General features: G+C 39.4%; 1 protein-coding gene across 1 annotated transcript in view; it reads right to left on the bottom strand.

The window, feature by feature from the left end:
* OXCT1 (3-oxoacid CoA-transferase 1) overlaps nucleotides 1-19,026 on the bottom strand; it is an 87,572-nt gene that overhangs the window by 13,095 nt on the left and 55,451 nt on the right. Inside the window, exons 13-14 of the mRNA XM_032674796.1 lie at nucleotides 18,940-19,015; nucleotides 1,824-1,913 (exon numbers count right to left, since the gene is read on the bottom strand). Of these exons, the coding sequence (XP_032530687.1) occupies nucleotides 1,824-1,913; nucleotides 18,940-19,015 (166 nt within the window). The remainder of the gene's footprint in view (nucleotides 1-1,823; nucleotides 1,914-18,939; nucleotides 19,016-19,026) is intronic.

Here is a 19,026-nt window from a genome sequence, read left to right as displayed (position 1 = left end):
CACAGTGGGCTTTAAGCAGGATGAAACACTGCTCCTCTGATACGCAGATTCAGATGCAATAAGTTTGCAAGAAAATCTTCAGTGTAAAAAATTAAAAAGCAGTCACGCCCAACAAAAGGCTTCTGACTTCCAGAACTGGCCTCACGGGAGCTTTATTTGTTTGTCTTTTAAAGAAAAAAAAAAGAGTACCTGAAAACTTTAACACAGGTTTTTGATTTCTAAACATGAGATTTCTATTTTTCATCATCTTAACTTTTGAGGAAACAAGAGACATTAGTATGAAGACCCCAAAAACATACTAGGTAAGAGGAAAGAGTGCCATTTTTAAAAAAGAATAAAATAAAAATAATGCATAGAAGTTTAGTTTGACAATGCATTCTCACAAAAGCAGAAGAAATAATTTTATGAAAGCCTGTAACTGGCTCTCCTGAAGTGCATAGGAGGCACAGCATGCACATTAGTGCCCAAAGTAGGTATACGTATGCAAAAATAAATGATTCACCGTTCAAAACAGTGAAGCTATCTGTGCTTTCATTTTTTCAGGTTTCAGTACTCTCACAGAGAAAAAAACCCAGCAAACAATTTTCAAACACTGTTTTGAAAAAATATTTCAGCAATAGTGTCTCTAAACAGAAAAACTGGCTTGAATACTTACACCATTCCTGGACTCTGAGCCTTAACCAAATTCCACAGTAAGTAGAAATTTAGCATAAATATTTATTGAGATCACATTAACACCTGAAGTGTGTGTATGAGCAAATGGATAACTACATATGTAGTTTTTGGGAGGCTCTGGGATAGTGATGCAAGTCATAAGGATGAATTTGCTTTTTAATTTCATTTACTAATTTATGCGTATCAGCACGAAAACTGTTGGGTTAAACTCAGGCCTGTCACTGACAATGTGCCCCTGGAGATCACAGCTTAGTATAAACTCTGAAACTACTACATTTTGCAATTTTTTTTTAAGTGAAAATTAATTCTTCAAATCTCATTAAAAATCACACAGCTGCTAATATATTTACTTTCATATTTACGTATTTGCTATAGCTTACCATGCAAATTCCTTATGATTGCCTTTATGCATTCTGACAAGGATATTATTTTGAACAATATGTATTAATTCTTGTTGCAGACATACAACAAATTTGGAATACCAGAAACCCAGAAATTAAACAAGAAGTGCATTTTTAAACATTTGGTATAGAGATTTTTGTCCTTCAGTACATTTTTCTCGTATTTTGCACAGTCCCATGTTAGAAGATTCATATGAAGAGTTTCCTATGATCTTTTGTGGGGGACTGCTTATGGCTATAGCACTGCACCCACAAAGAAGTCTCTCAATTAACCACTAACACAGAATGATGTAAGGCAGCCTGCATCTCATCAAAAAGATCTGTTCTATTAAGCTGTCGGCACCAATTTGACTGGCAATTCAAAGGTAAATACCTTTCCATCATAACAAGTATTTAGCCACGGGGAACCTCATTTTTCAGATTATTCTGAGGCAAAGAGTAGGGCAGCATCTACTTTAGCTTTGGCAATTGCCACCCCCATTAAACTTGCATGAAGTAGCTAAAAAAACGTGTGTAGCTTTTAAACACCAAGTTAATATTTCATTTTTTTCTGCATGGTGAATGATTCACTTACAAGAAGAAAGGAACCATCCTAACCTAGCCTCAGTTGCACCACCATAATAACTAACAGCAAAACTATCAAATCGCACAAAGAAGCAGAATTAATGTATCTTTTTTTCCACTTTTTTTTTTTTTTTTTTGGTATAGCACAAAACACTCATTTAGAAAGAAGTGGCAGAGCCTTACCTTGGCTGAGTGTTCCATGGTGACAACGACTTTGGTCTGTGCACTGGATACCAGGTCCATAGCACCCCCCATCCCTTTCACCATCTTACCCTAAAATTAAATTTTAATGGAAATGTAACATTTTTATTATTTAAAAAAAAAAAAAAAAAAAAAGAGAGAGAGAATATTCTGGCTGCAGTGACAACACAACATGGTCACTTTTTCCTGCATTGGAAGCCCACCTATTTCATAACCACTGTATTCAAACACCAACGGAGCTTCACCAGAGTGAAAACAGCTTTCTCTTTCCAGGGTCTATATGATGTAAACAGAAGAAGAATGATGAGCAGAACAAGGAGACCCACTGCTATGGCTGGTGCCCTGGGGTGTAACCAAAACCTGAGTAGTACCATTGGCTTAATGGGACACTGATGAGCTGAAATTAGTTCCAATGGCTATGTCACTAGAAAAGCAAAGTGTTCATCCTCCTATTGATAAAAATGTCATTACTTCCTCAAAAGAAATCTGGGCTTATGACATCTAGTAACAAGAGCACTATCCACTATCCACTATCCACTATTTGAGCACTATCCACCTTCCAGTTTAGAAAGTCACTTGCCAGTTTAGAAAGTCATGCCTTGCATCATTGTATCAGCACAAACCAATGTTTTGATCTATTCCAGATGTCTGTAGAGTAATTTCAGAATATGGGCAAATAAATAAATGTGGCTCAGTAATCACTTGTGTTTGTGCCTCAAACTAAGCAATGCTTTCAGCCTTGGGACTCATTCTGCTCTCAAAGAGTGTCAGAACTGCACCTGTTATGACAGCAGCTGTCTTATGGCTTGGTGTTCAGCTACCTTTACTTTATTTTCTGTAGTGCTACTGCATTCAATTCCTGCCTGCTTCCATCACCTTAAACTGGATGCACCTGATCGTAGAACAGATCCAAACTTGGCACACTTCTGACAGGAAATGACTATAGGTTTAAAGTTCAATCAGTATGAGCAGAGCAATCATTTTTGAACAACAAGCACTAGACCCAATAATCAAACATGGCAACAACCTCATATACCAATCCAGAGTTGCTGAGGAGGGTAGAAAGGGGAGTGGAACACCATGATAGGAGAGGTTAGTAGGAAACATGATGCAAGGAGGGCAACAAAATGAAGGGCCTTGAGAGGAAGCCGTATAACTGAGGGCACTGGGTCTGTTCAACTTGGAGAAGAGGAGACTGAGGGGAAACATAATCACAGTCTACAACTTTCTTGTGAGGGGAAGCAGAGGGTCAGACACTGATCTCTCTGGCAAGCAGTGACAAGACCTGTGGGAATGGTCTGAAGTTGTGTCAGGGGAGATTTAGTTTGGATATTAGGAAAAGGTTCTTCACCCAGAGGGTGGTTGGGCACTGGAACAGGCTCCCCAGGGAAGTGGTCACAGCATCAAGCTGTGACTGATTATATGGACAGTAATACAATGTATGCTGTTTTATATACAAAACCTAAAAGTTTATGGTTAAATGACTGGAAAACTTCCTAGTACAAAGCTTTTCTCTTACGCTTCCTTCTATCAGCTATATGATTCAGTACCTTATAAGAATCAGTACCTATGGTCCATGATAAAAAACATATGGAAGAGACTTGTCTCATTAAACTGACAAGCCAGCAACTTATTAGTCTGTTGATCATTATGGTCTCTTGATGGTAGTGAAGGGAATATTCACCACTGCCCCCCCTTCTTCCCTCCCCCAAAATAATACTTTTCTACTGTTTGCAGAGAGGAGAATAAATCACACCTTCCTATATCTATAAAAAATCCCTTTGGAATTGCTCTGGTCAGACTAATATTTAATATTAATTATATTAATTATCATGACTACTAAATATTTCTTTGCAAATATAAATTATTTATCTCTGTCCTTAGCTTCCTGGTAATGCTCAGATCATTCTCCATCCTACCTGGAAATACAGAGCTCTTAGAGAGACTGCAGTGACCTCTCACATACCTGCCAGAGGCTCACTTACAAAATAATGCGGAAGCTGAAGATGACATATTAACTCCCCAGTAACTCAGAATAGGTTTGCATTGAGGATTATGCTATCAATGCACCTGTCCTGTCAATGCCATTAGTTCATTTTCCAGCCCTATTAGTTCTATTAACTAGTAAAGACCTACAGCAACAAGTAAATACCTGAAGAACCAAGTGCTGATGAAGGTCAACAACAAATTTACTTCTGAAGAAGTCATACAGGACTGAGAGAAGAGACATCATCCCTTTGTGTACACAGAAACAGGAAAATGCAAGTCAAAGAGAGGGAGCTTCATCTGCTCCTGCTTTTTAGGAAAACATATTCATCACTGTAGGGTGGTGCCTGGTGAAGCAAATCAATTAAGCATTACATGCAACCAGCCAAGTAATTACATGTTGAAGAATATCCAAAGCAGAAGAGCCTTACATTGCCCTCAGTGCATCTACCAAACTACCACAACTTACACTTTCCCCCACATCATACTGGTCAGCTGCATCCTAAATTTGAATTAAAATATTCAAGACTAAAAGGTGATTCCAAAAAGACACTTTGCCCCTTTTTGCCCCCCCGCCCCCCACTCTCTCCATTTATTTATTTAAGATGATTTTTGTTAGTTCCCAATTGCATTGGTGCTGCTAATTTAAGAAACCAGAAGCAAAGGCTTAGTGCACTGGTAGAGCGTTAGTAATTTGAAACACTGTTATAAAACCCACTTCACTAGCAACAGCTTGAAGTGAGAATAAAGGATTTTTGAACTAATCATGTGGTTCCTGGGAGGTGAAATTTTGGCAATATTTATACAGGGTGTTAGGTAGAGGACACAAGCTGACAATTTGTTTGCACCTTCTCAGTTACAACAAAAGGTGGGAATTCTGCTTTTCCCATCGTGCTTTCATCAGCACTTCTTGCTAAGTCTCAGTCCAAATAAGACACAGAAACTTTGGACCTGATGGATTTTTCTTTTTTTAATTGAGATAATCAACTCTTCTGCTTCTTCACCATCATAAATCTACACAAAATTACTCTAATTTCTTGTAACGCCTACTTATAAGAAATTGATTGTTATTGTGGTGATGGGGCATCTTTAAGAAAATATGAGAGAAGGGTACATACTTTCTCATTTAATGTCCTCATATCTGAATATCATTTGAGTGGTCAAAACATAACATTAAAGAGCTCGAGGAATTAATTTAGCCTAACAGTAATTCCTAAACAGAAACCTTTCTGTTCACTTGGTCACATGCGGCACACAAGACAACCTGGCATTCCAGAGGAAACTTTTGAGTACTCCAGAGTGGGTGAGACAGTCAAGATATTTTTCAAGAAAATGTGAAGTTTTTCCAAAATGGTATTTCAAGCAAGCTAGAAAAATGTCATAGCAAGCAGGAAACAATTTATAAGAACATCCAAAGAGACTAAAAAGAGGTAGCTGAGAGAAAAGAGGAAAACTTAGGAGCCTTCTAACACTATTAAGGTCTTGAATCCATGTTGGTGTCTTAAATCTTTCCTCTATATTCTCCGGGGAATATGGATTTTTCTTCCATAATTGAATTTTATAGCTACTCCCAACATCAGAGGATAAAATGCATCTGAACAGTTTTGGTTAAGTTAAAGTAACATAATCTTTTGAGACAAACACATATCACATCAACAGTACAGCAAAGCAGATGCTAATGATGTGTTCAAGAAACAGTGAAAACTTATCAGTGGTAAAAGCATATTACAATGCAGCCTGAGTAATTCCACTTAAAACTGAGTATCAAAGGACAGGCAAGGTGAAAATGTATACCCGTTTGGAAAGGAACTGAGCCACTTCCCTGTTAAGAGTCCTTGCCAATGTTGCCAGCAGCCCTAACGCTGTATTAAACAAACAGCATTTAGTCTGAAATTTCTCTTTCCTTCTATCAGATAAAAGAATACACATGCCTCACACGCCCAAAGTTAGTGAAACTGCTATTTCAAAAAGTCTTACAGAAGACAACCAGTGCCTCTAGTTTAACCTGCAGGCTTCCCATTCAATCTCGATTTTCACACATCCCCCTGAAGACCTTGAACAAGCTACCTAGAATGAGAGAGTAAAGAATTTAAAGATGTCGGTATGTGTCTGATAGCCACAGATACAAACTAGGTGGCAGGTACAGAATTTATTGCCAGACTTAGCTTCCTTATGGAAGGAAATGACTGTATCGTGCTAGGGACAGACACTAAAATTCAGAGCAATTGGAACAGTATGAACTCCACAGAGAAAAGCAGAAATTAAGATAATATAGTGGACACAAGATACTGCCATCATGACCACAGCTGTGCTAACGCTGCAATCGAAAGTATGAACTTAAGAGTCCTCCAAAGATTTCTGCTCTGACCCTCTCCGCAGTGGTGTGTAGGCACTACCAACACACACCAGACCCACAGCACTCCCTTTCTGTATGGGTACCATCTGCCTTTACAGATGTGCCAGCATCAAATGACACACACAGAACAGGTAGGGAGGTCATCAGAGCCACATACACCTATCTAACAAAAATATCTTGTCAATTGCAGTGGGGTTCCATATGGTTGGTTTGGGGTTTGGTTGGTTGGTTTTTTTGGGTGATGGTGCATATTAGCTCAAACCTTCAGGTTGTACAAAAAAGATACCAATCAGAAGGTAATATTAAAAAAATAAGTATGCATACATCTACTTTAACTTCATAAAAACGCAGATGACAATGTTTTGCCCATTCCTAACAGTCCTGTCCCATGTTTAAAGAGGAGGTATGTTTGCAGTTGATTCTAAAATGAAAGCCACAACTCTTTCAGATTTCACTTTCTATTTTTTCAGTGAAAAAGAATGGATGACGATTGTATCAAAAAAGACAGTAAAGCTAAGTGTTCTGAACTACAATTTCTGTCCTATTTTCCACTGATTTTATGTCCTTATATGTCCCACCCACAGAATTATTGTAATTCTACTGTCAACTAGGACAGCTGGATTAGATTTTATTCTGAGAAAAAAAAAATTAGGAAATCATGACTGGGATTTTTCAATCAGTAGAGTGGGTAATGCAACAACACAAGAAAAAGTTAATACTGGCTGAATGCAACAAAACTGAGTACACTCTAAATGCACAATCGAGCAAAGGTATTTCTTAAAGGATCCAAAAAAAAAAGGATTAATTGTACTGCTTAGCCACATAGAAACTGGCCTGATTTTCAAGAATGCTTACCAGGTATTCCTTAACACACACACACACACAAAATGAAAAGCAAAATTTAAAAGTAACTTTTGAAAGAATGGAGCGTAAGTTCTTGAATGACTGCTTTTTCTTGGCAAAATGTATTAATAACTCTTCCTTAAAATGTAACACACACAAATATGTGCACTAACTATATTTTCATCTTTACTTTTCATAATCAGAATATTAAGGCAGCATATATATTTTCATCTTTACTTTTCATAATCAGAATATTAAGGCAGCATAAGATACGTGTGAAGAAAGTTGGTCAAATTTTATTCTTTTATTCTCCCATAAACCTAGCTTGAAATAACCATTGGCAACAGTTTTCACCGACAGAGTGAAATTCAAATGAATACACCAAGAAACTGCATCTCAGGAGCAATGTAAAACAGTCTGTGACACGCTTCATTGAAATGGATTTGCGTTACAGTGACGAGCGTTTTTCAGTGTAATGGGACAATTAAGCTGTCCATTTACCTTCACATACCACTTCCAAAACACACAGTATAGCATGCAATAATTAAATTTTACTGCTAACATAATACTAGTCTCTCTTGAAAGTGATGGTTCCATAACGTAGTAACAATTCTTATCACTAAGCCACAGATCAGAAGTCCTTTGACATGTGCTTGTATTTTTGAGACAGGCAGAATTTCTTCAGCTCTCATTATACAGATGCCTAATGCACAGCTGCCACTTCCCACATTGAAAATTTAAGAGAGTATGAATAAAATACCATCAAGGAGCTCCTACATTCCTTCTGTGCAGTCTGAAGAGAAATAAACAGGAAGAAAATTGACAGAGAAAGCTCTCAAAAGGGTGGAAGAAGTAGAGCTAACACAATATGCTCCCTTTCTCCTTTGTGGCTCCAGGACTCTTCCAATGGTGATAATTATGTGCTGCAAGGGCTCTGCAGGGCTTTCTGGTACATGTTTGTGGGGAGATAAGCAGCAAGCTTATATACTACTGTAGACTTAATTTCAAGAAGCGTGCCTGCAAAAACCTAATACATCTGTAGATTAAAACAATGTCCCATTGAAAAGTAGATTTCCAAGGAGACTCTAGGTAACTGATTCATTCAAATACTGATGTAGCCTCACTAGTCCTAAACATCAGACAACTTGATATAACTATTGAGAGAAACCCAGTCACTGAGCATAATTAACCTGTGTGTTTTCTATTCATACAGAATTTAGCCAATTTGTGGTCCTTAACTTATTTTTACAGTTAATAGTTAAAATACCTTTCTCAAAATTTCTTGCAAGTTGAAAAAAACCACGGATTTAGTGCATTCGGTGCAACAGAAATACTGGGAGAACTAGGAGAGTTACCAGACAGTGTGTTTGGATTCCAAATGAAAACAAGCCTTGTGCAAAGACACTCCTATTCTAGCCAAGTGACAAACAAGGCTGCAATAGGCCTCCTTGGAGAAGACCTGCAGTGCTGTCAGGCATTCAAGGATGCATTAATGAAGATTCGTCCTTTCTTCCATCATTAAAAATGGTAACTTCAAGTCGGAAAAACTCTTGTTGTGGAGCCCTCTGCTCCCAGACTTGGCACTACAAATAACGATTAAAGGCAAAAATAAAACCAAAAAACTGTCACACAGTCACAGACTCAGCTGGTCTCTGCCAGTTTACTTCTATTTTTAAAAATGTCTTTACTAATGAATATGCAGTTCACTTCATGGTCAAAGCGGCCCAAATTGTGCAAGAGATGTACTTTGCAGCTCTGTAAAAAAACTACCAATAATGTATAAAATTATATTCCTAATGCCTTAGGTTATACTCACCTCTACAGATTGTAAATTAAAAGATTTATTATTGAATTGGGTTTCCTGATTTCTTCTTTTCAGATTCATGGCTGGGCTTCGCGAACGAAGATTTGGGAAGGCTTTATCCACACTTGTTACAGGCACGTTGGTGACTTATGAGGCCAATACGTGACAGACATATCCGGTTGCAAAAGGCACAACAGAAAGACTCCTTAGATGGTGTATTCCGCAAGACACGGTTCTTCCTGCGTTGCCTTTTCTCCTCGAGAGTGATCCTGCGTGTGTTCTCAAAGGCTTCCGCAGCGTTATAGATGGTGTGTCTCCAGGCCTCCCGATTTGAGGCCAGAGTGGACCAATTATGGTGATCAATATGGCCAAGGCTGAGATGTTGTTTCAGGGAGTCCTTGAATCTTTTCTTCGGGGCTCCTCTCTTGCGGCAGCCAGTGGCAAGTTCACCATAGAGCAAGATCTTAGGAAGGCGGTGGTCCTTCATCCTTGAGACGTGCCCTGCCCATCGCAGCTGTGTTCTCATCAGCATGGCCTCTACACTTGTGACTGCTGCTTGCTCAAGAACAGATGTATTGGTCACATAATCTGACCAGTGGATGTTTAAGATTGTACGGAGGCAGCGCTGATGGAAGCGTTCTAGGAGACGCAGGTGGTGGCGGTAGATGACCCATGAATCGGAACCATATAAGAGGGTAGACAGCACTATGGCTTTGTAAACACTGATCTTTGTGCTTTTCTTCAAGTGTTTATTACGCCATACTCTTTTGTGGAGTTTTCCGAAAGCACTGTATGCCTTTGCCAACCCGTTGTCTATCTCCCCGTCAATCTTACCATCCGAGGAGATGAGGCTGCCTAGGTAATTAAACTGCTGGACTGATTTGAGCTCTGATTCGCCAATGGTGATATGGGGATGATGGAAGACTTCCTGAGGTGCAGGTTGATGGAGAACTTCTGTCTTCTTTAGGCTGACTTCCAGCCCAAAGAGCTCAGCAGCATCTGCAAAGCAGGATGTTAAACGCTGCAGAGCTGCTTCTGTGTGGGCAACAAGGGCGGCGTCATCAGCATATAGTAGCTCCCGGACAAGATGGTTTAGGGTCTTGGTGTGGGCCTTCAGACGCCTTAGATTGAACAGGCTTCCATCAGTACGATATCGAATGTAGATACCGTCCTGATCATCGAGGTCTGCTGTGGCCCTTTGGAGCATCATGCTAAAGAAGATGGTGAATAGGGTAGGAGCGAGAACGCAGCCTTGTTTCACACCATTCTTAATTAAAAAGGGCTCAGAAAGTGTGTTGCCATACCTGACTTGGCCGTGCTGATCCTCATGAAGTGAGATGATCATTTTAAGGAACTTGGGGGGACAACCTAAACGTTCCAAAATCTGCCACAGACCTTTTCTGCTCACAGTATCAAAAGCCTTGGTGAGGTCAACAAAGGTTACATAAAGACCTTTGTTCTGTTCCCTACATTTCTCTTGCAGTTGTCTGAGAACAAATATCATGTCTGTGGTGCTTCTGTTGGCTCTGAGATAATCTTCTTTGATAAAGTTTAGAATATCTGTATAATTTTCTTTCATTGTATTTCATTATTAATGCTTTAATCCTTTAGGTTGGGCTAGTCCAATTCAGAGCATTAAAATCTAAGGCTGCTGCTTCTAATATTCAAGGATTTTTTTTTTTCCAAGAATGATCCAGATTTATGTAACTAAACTACATCTCCTGCACAAATTACGTGACTCTTCTCCTCAGCTAACTAACTGCATTATCTTAGCAATCAAAACATTAATTTTATACTCCACCAGAAGAATATACAAAGTTAATTTTCTTGCTCAAAATTGTATTTGGTTTGTATTTTTTGTAGAGAATAGAGATACTAAATAGCGTCAGGCCCAGTATCATCCCTGAGGCTGCTGCTTGTTAATCCTGGCCACTCGGCTGGTGGCTTAGGAAATGGTCAGCTTCTTTGGCACCTTTGGATGTATCCTGGCTGCCTCTGTGAATTTACACACATAGAATCATAGAATAGATTGGGTTGGAAAAGACCTCCAAGATCATCAAGTCCAACCCCTGATCCAACTCCAATTACTATATCATGGCACTAAGGGCCACGTCCAATCTCTTTTTAAAAACCTCCAGGGATGGTGAATCCACCACCTCTCTGGGTAGGCCGTTCCAATGCCTGATTACCCTCTCTACAAAGAATTTCTTCCTAACATCTAACCTAAACCTCCCCTGGCAGAGCTTGAGCCCATGTCCCCTTGTCCTATTGTTGGTTGCCTGGGAGAAGAGACCACCCCCCACCTGGCTACAACCTCCTTTCAGGGAGTTGAAGAGAGTGATGAGGTTGCCTCTAAGCCTCCTCTTCTCCAGACTAAACAACCCCAGCTCCCTCAGCCTCTCCTCATAGGACTTGTGCTCAAGTCCCTTCACCAGCCTCGTTGCTCTTCTCTGGACCCGCTCCAGCACCTCAATATCCTTCCTGAACTGAGGGGCCCAGAGCTGAACACAATACTCAAGGTGTGGCCTCACCAATGCAGAGTACAGGGGAAGGATCACTTCCCTGTTCCTGCTGGCCACACTGTTCCTGATGCAGGCCAGGATGCCATTGGCCTTCTTGGCCACCTGGGCACACTGCTGGCTCATGTTCAGCCTCCTGTCGATCAGCACCCCCAGGTCCCTTTAATCAGTCCTCAGTATTCTTCTAAGGTGAGTACTAAGCGCCACATGTGTCACACATCTCTTAAATACCTGCAGGGATGCTGACTGCACTACTTTCCTGGGGAGCCCGGTCCAATGCTTGACAACCTTTTTGGTGGGGAAATTGTTCTTAACATCTAATCTAAACTTCCCTTGACAAAACTTGAGGCCGCGTCCTCTTGTACTGTCCCTTGTTAGAAGAAGAAGCTGAACCCCATCTCTCTACAACCTCCTTTCAATTAGCTGTAGAGAGCAGTAAGGTCTCCCCTGAGCCTTCTTTTCTCCAGGCTGAACACCCCCAGCTGCTCTCACAAGACCCCTCATCAGCTTTGCTGCTCTTCTGTGGACATGCTCCAACACCTCAATGTCCTTCCACCACCAGGCATCTTTCCAGCCACTCTGCCTCAGCCTGCAGTGCTGCTTGGGGTTGCTGAGATCCATGGGCAGGACCCAGCACTTGGCCTTTTTGAGCCTCATATCACTGGCCTCAGCCCATCGATCCAGACTGTCCATATTCCTCTGCAGATCCTTCCTGCCTTCCAGCAGATCAACACTTCCTCCCAGTCTGGTGTCATCTGCAAACTGAGGGTGCATCCAGATCCTCAATACAAATATTAAACAGGGCTGGTCCTAATACTGAGCCCTGGAGAACACCACAGGCCCCAAGTTGGATGTAACTCCAATCACCAGCACTCTCTGGGCTTGGCCATCCAGATAGTTTTTTACCCAGCCAAATGTCCACCCATCCTAGCCACAAGCCACCACTTTCTCCAGAACATTGTGGGAAACGGTGTCAAAAGCTTCACTGATGTCAAGGCAGCAAACAGCCACAGTCTCATCCACTAAGCAGGTCACCTTGTCATAGAAGAAGATCAGGTTGCTCAAAGCAAGAGCAACCCGCCTTTCACAAACCTGTGCTGGCTGGGCCAATGCCCTGGTTGTCCTGTATGTCCTGCATGATGGCACTTAGGATGATCTGCTCCAGGACCTTCCCTGGCACTGAGGTCAAGCTGACAGACCTGCAATTCCTGATCCTCCTTCTGGCCCTTCTGTACACAGGTGTCACATCCACCAACCTCTAGTCACCGAGGACCTCCCAGGTTAACCAGAACTGCTGGTACATGATGAAAAGTGGCTCAGTGAACATTTCCACCAACTCCCTCAGCACCCTTGCATGGATCCCATCTGGCTCCCTGACCCGTGGGTCTCTAAGTGGTGTAGCAGGTCACCAACCATTTCCTCCTGAATTATGGGGGCTCCATTCTGCTCCCTGTCCCTGTTTCCCACCTCAGGGGGCTCAGTACCTGGGAAACAACTGGTCTTACTATAAAAGACTGAGGCAAAGAAGGCATTAAGTACCTCAGCCGTTTCTGTGTCCTTTGTCATTATGTTTCCCCTGCATCCAATAAAGGATGGAGAATTTCCTTAGCACTTCTTTTGCTGTTAATGTACTTCTGGAAGCACTTTTTATTGTCTCTTATGGCAGTAGCCAAATTAATTTCTAATTGGGCTTTGGTCCTTCTAATATTCTCCCTGCATAACCCTGTGACACCCTTGTAGTCCTCCTGAGTATGCTACCTTCTTATTAATGTTATGCTGCACAGTTATATTTTTCACCTGTAGTAAGTTTCTCCCTACTGAAATCTGATGTCACAGGCATTTTATCCATTTTGTGCTTTCAGATTCATCAACTTCCAGCTGCAGGGTCCCTTCACCATTGTTTCTACAGTTTTTCTGCTAGTACAGCATGTCAGCTGTATCAGTAGTTATATTAGTGTTGCTTAATGCTAAGGGATGTTCAGAAATGCGTATTAAAAAGACAGAGATTTTGGTGTCACAGAGGAACACAGCAGAAGCTCTGGTATTTTGTTTTGACCTGTGCCCAGCCTCTGATATATGTCACAACAACAATCATAGTTATGTGCTTTCTACTAGGAAGGATGGAGAAAATAAAAGCAGTACTTTGTGCAAGTTGTAACTGTAGTACTTTGTAGTAAGCTTCTGCCCCTGCAGAAGGGCAGTGGAAATTCTTTCATAAATGCTTCTATTCTGAGGGTCTCAGAAAGACACCAGAAGAAAGGAACTACAAACAAAGCAAGTACACACAGGGATATGTGCAGTCAATCCCACAACTTCTAAAAGCTCAAGTGAGACAATTAATTTAAATTGCCACAAGAGCCAGCACCGCTGTGACAGTGCATGGTCATGCTGCTGTTCTGTACATGCTGTGGATTGCCCTGCTAGCAGCAATTTCTGACATTAGCTTGAGACACACAGATAGGTCAGATGTGTCCTGCACTCATGAACTGAAATGTGGCTCCATCCAGTAGCTCCCAGCAGTCATAGGCTATCTGTTCTGGCCTATGTGCCCTACTCCATCCCTGTGACCTCAGTGTTTCTCTTCTACCTCTCTTGACCAACTTCTCCCAACTGCACACTCCTCCCAGGGGCTCCACAGAAATTTGCCACCTCCTTTTCCTTTCCCTCCTCAGAAACACTCTTGTTACTTGGAGAAATACCAAAGTGAGGAAGAAAAAAAGCCATTAAATAGTAGTGCTTAATGGAATAAAATTACCAACAAACACCAGTGTTTAGGAAGTAACTTCTGCCTAAGCGAACAGCATTGTTTACTGCATGTGCTTAAAATATTCACACTCTCTTCTTCCTTTACTCGTGGGATTTTTCTCTCCATTAAGAATCAGCAGATAAGAGCAAAGAAGGGGCTGTAATTATTGCAATGAGACTTCCTTAGCTCAGTTCCTAATAATAAGTGCAAGTAAATACACACATGCATGCACTAGGGCTCAAGCGTTATCAAGCTCTTATGGAATAGAAAGGATTGCTTCATGATGGCACTTATTCAAAACACATAGAGCTATTACTTGCCTCTGAAAATACCATCAGTACAAGAATTCAAAAGCTACACTGTACAAGAAATGCTTAACCAAAGCTAAACGAAAAGCGAAGTGAAAAATGTTACAACAAAATACATCTTAAAGTTTCCTTACACAAATCTTGTGACTAAAAAAGAAATACATCTTGCTCATAATTAAATTTAACTAACAATAAAATATCATCTTATTTCAAAAGAAAAACAGGATGATCTGAATGTCTATGGGTTCGTTAATCCCAATTTAAAAATCTGTACTGTAGAATACAAGTGACATGTCAATAAAGCAGATTAAGAATCATCCATCCAACAGATCTCAATAAGAGTAACCAAGAAGAGATTACTGCTGGTTGGAAAGACTCCTGGTTGGATTTATGGAGTGTCACTGGGCAAATTTACTCACAGATAAATAAAAACTTACTGCAGAAGAAATTTGCAGACACCCAAAGGTTAGGAAGTGTGGAAAACAGAGATAGCAAAAAGCCATAGGGACCCATGTGGTGTATGCTGCAGTATGAAGTAAAAAGGTACATATCAAAGATAACAAAAAGACAAACTCTACCCAAAGTCTGATTTTATACTTCCCTGTTTTGAAAACATACAAGTTATTCATAAATTTGGGGTTGAACAGAAAGGAGAACCATCTTCATAGGAAATAAGCAATACCAGATATGGAAAATAATGTTCTTGATATATATGAATGAAAAACTAAAATCAGTACCTTTTAGAAAACATAAAGCACCAAAGGAAGTAATAAGTAAATCTGCACAGTTTTGAGAAAGATCACAATCAATCTAAGCTTCAATGTTTCAAGAAATATATGTGTAAATGAATTTGTTCATTAGAACAAAATGCCGCCTTCATCTTCTGATTGTTCATATCTTGGAAGATAAGTCACACAAAATTTCAGTGAAAGAATTTCAACATCATCACAAAAATCAGTTTAACTTCTTTATAGTAAAAAGTATTCTGAAAGAGAGTAGAAAGTGCATAAAGCTACTGGAAAAGTGAATGTTAGTCCCTGAAAGCACTGTGTGGGTATTGTAAGTATTATTTGTGCCTGCAGTATCTGTGAATGCTGTGCTTTTGTTCAGACTAATTTAGGACACAAGCTAAAGTTCAGATTTTAGAAGCAGTTTAGACTGTCACATGCTTTGATTCAACACAGATGTTTCCAGCAAGCTGAAAAAAATCCATAGAAATAATTCTGATATTCTCCAATTGTGATATATTTTTGGAAGCTGATTCTAACAGGAATTAAACAAGCTCTAGACAGTAAACTAATTATATTGGGAAAATATGTAGAATTTGAAGTTTATCTACATATAGCAAAAGTTGAATTTTCACCTCTTCCTCAAAAGATAACTGTAAACATACTAAGAGCAAAAATTAATTTTGATTCAATGCTTAAATGATATAAAAATACACCTTGAGGTATGAAATAAAAATAGATGTAGTTTATCAAGTTTAGAAAATGCTTGTTGGGCATGACTAATTTGCCAAAAAAAGAATTGACAGAACTAAGAAAAAAATCCAAAAGTTGGCATGAGAAAATATGTTGATTTTAACTGCAAGTTTCAATTTAAATCAAAAAAGTAACTCTATTTACTATAATGAATAACAACCCTGAACACTGCTTGCTAAAAAGCTTTGGAACATATAAGGAAAAGCCAATGGGAATGGAATTCAAAACTCAAATAACCATCCGAAGCAGATGAAACCAAGCAAGAAAACAAGTGATTAATTGCTCCAGCTCATGACATTGCTTTTCAAGAACGACTGCTATATCGAATAGCTCTTAGATTCAGTACAAATGTAATTGCATGAAATTTTATATCCTCAGATACCAATATGGTTGGTTGAAACAACTGGCATTTTTTGGCCTTAAAATGATTATTATTAATGATTATTCAGGAGTACTTTTTTCCAAACATTTCAACCTCATGAGCTACCAAGAGAGATGCATTTTGGTGGTTTACTAGGAATACTTTAGAGCAGGAATCTTTATTTATTACTTGTTCACTTGGGTATTTTGAAGAATACTTCTCTTGCCACTTCAATTTACAAAAGCAACAAAAAAGCAAAGAAACTAGTTCTTCCTTCCTAAATTCAATGTACAGCTTGAGTAAACAGAAGGCTTTACCAGGTACAGAAACATTCAACACTGCTTTAGCAGGATCAAAGGATTGTCAAAGAAGAAAATCTCAGGAGTTAAGAAATCTTGAATATAAAGTATAGCCTAAGGACATATTTATATAGTGACTTTCATTTTCTAAAAGAATAAAGAGAATGTCAGACTAAGGCAACGCAGCTAAACAAAACCTAGAATTTGTCTGACAATTGAAACAAAAAGATGTATAGATTATAATCATCTAGAACTGTGCCTACAAAAAAACTTCTAAATACCATTTACAAAAAAAAATTTAGTTTATACTATGACAACTTACCTTTAAATAATTTTTCTAGTCTACCTTCAAAATTTTGACAGAGAATGTAATAATTCAGAGTAATTTTTAAAAGCTACTATGTAAGCAATTAGTTTCTACTTGTACAAGACATCACAGCCACCACAAGACAACAGAAGTTATCTGTGGTGCCTTCACTAAACCAGCTCTACTTCACCCAGTTAAAAGAGTAGTTCTTAGACTGATATGAAGGGCAAAGTACCTTGCTTAGACTTTCATTGACATATACCTGCAGTACTAGGCTGATAGTTTAGATTACTTACAATAGTTTACATCAAACACCTGGAAAAAATACAGTTTACAACATGTAAGTTTTTTTAAGTGAGCTATTTAAAATATGCAATTAGAGTTTGGGTAACTTTGAGAATCAGAGACAAATCAGGTGGACTACAATTTTAGTTACCTAAGACTTCAACTCCTTGAAAACTTACACTACTATAATTTTGCCTTGGCTCAAATAGCAAATCTAGGGTTAAACATGTAATACGATTTATCCCTTATATTTCTAAGTGTATGTGGGTTACTCTCTGGAGTCCAGTTTCATTAATCACTTTTGAGAATTCTAGTGACAAGTCCCAGTACTTCAAGACAAAAAAAAAGAAATTGGAATAGGACAAAGCAAAGTCAACCAGTATAACCTTAATGCACATCATACATGGACTCCTATAGTATACCTGACCATCAGATTATGTTTAAAACACCAGGTTCTATAAAGAGACATAAAACACCAACAGAAGAGCACACAGAGTGGTGGAGTAATGGCAGCACTGATTTTCAGACCTCATTTTTTCACAATACTAACTGGAGGACACTGCAAATAGAAAAGAGTCTTGAAAAAATAAGCACTTTTATCAGTAGGGTCTGAAAAGATCTAGTCAGCACTAATCCAGCTGTTCTCAGATGTATGACCATAAAACTAGGTTATGCTATGAGAACACCTAAGGAAACACATGCTAAGGAAAACTGTTTTCTTACGGATTTATCTCTTCTATGTGTCATATTTCAACCTAGCCATAACTCCTCCACATGCACTACAATTGCCCACAGACACCTGGAATAGCCCTTCACATAACCCTTTCTCCCACATCTGCTTGTGTACTCCCACATCAGACTTTGTCCTCTCTCAAAAAAAGCATCTTACGCTCCAACCACTGCTCCGCAACTTCCATGCTCACAGGTCTGCTGGAGAGGTTACAGACTGCTGGGCTCAGCTAACGCTTTCCAAGAGATAGGACATTCTTTTGCAGTTTTGTCCTCCTGACAAAATGTTTGTACTCAGCTTTCAGTTTTCACAGACTTTCTCAAGACCTTTAACACCGCTCAGGCAGACAAAAATACCTGAAACCAGGTTAATAGGAAAATTTGTTTCTGGACATCTCTGACACAAAGACATGTCTAGATGTCATATCATATTGAAAGCCATTGAAAATATTGAACTTGTCAACAGTATGAAAGTTACATATGTTGTTTAACGTTAAAACATAAAGTTCAAAGAATGGCTTAATGTCATCAGTTGCCTAAATAATACTGGAATTAGCTTACATTTCTGAGGTTCTAACCTGTAGGTCTGCTTGGCTAAATACACTGGTATTGCTTCCTTCTTAATGTATTCAAACGGGCAATGGTGTGATCTGTCAACAGGAACATTCAGAAAACTAATGTAGGCATTTTTTTATAATTTTATAATGAGCTACTTGCTATTTTACACTTTTCTTCAAGTCATTGCTCCAGGTGGAACCATACAAGAGTTGTCGCTCTCAAGAAAAAGCATCAGCCCTCAGCAAAAATCCCATGACATTTGAAAGGCATGAGAGGAACGAAAAAGGTTTGCATCAATCATGCTTTGTTTTTCACAGTGTTTAGCGCAAGCACAGTTTTAGAGGAAAGCGGATTGCTTGGTGCCAGCAATATGCAGAAAAAATGCACATACCCTCTATTTTAATGCTTTGAACTTCACAACCCACATTCTACTTCTGCTCTTTTCTCCTTTGCCTGACCCTCAGCTCTATCTATGTTATCCTCAATACAGTGACAGTAGTTCAAACACCTACTTACAGGAATCATCCAGTTGGCCAGGTCACCGTACTTGGACACCTGCATAGCTCCAAGCATTGTCAAGTCAACATGGCCGCTGGCAACAGA

Source organism: Chiroxiphia lanceolata, chromosome Z (assembly GCF_009829145.1).
Source record: "Chiroxiphia lanceolata isolate bChiLan1 chromosome Z, bChiLan1.pri, whole genome shotgun sequence".
Classification (NCBI taxonomy): Eukaryota; Metazoa; Chordata; class Aves; order Passeriformes; family Pipridae; genus Chiroxiphia; species Chiroxiphia lanceolata.
This window is presented reverse-complemented; position numbering and strand designations above follow the sequence as displayed.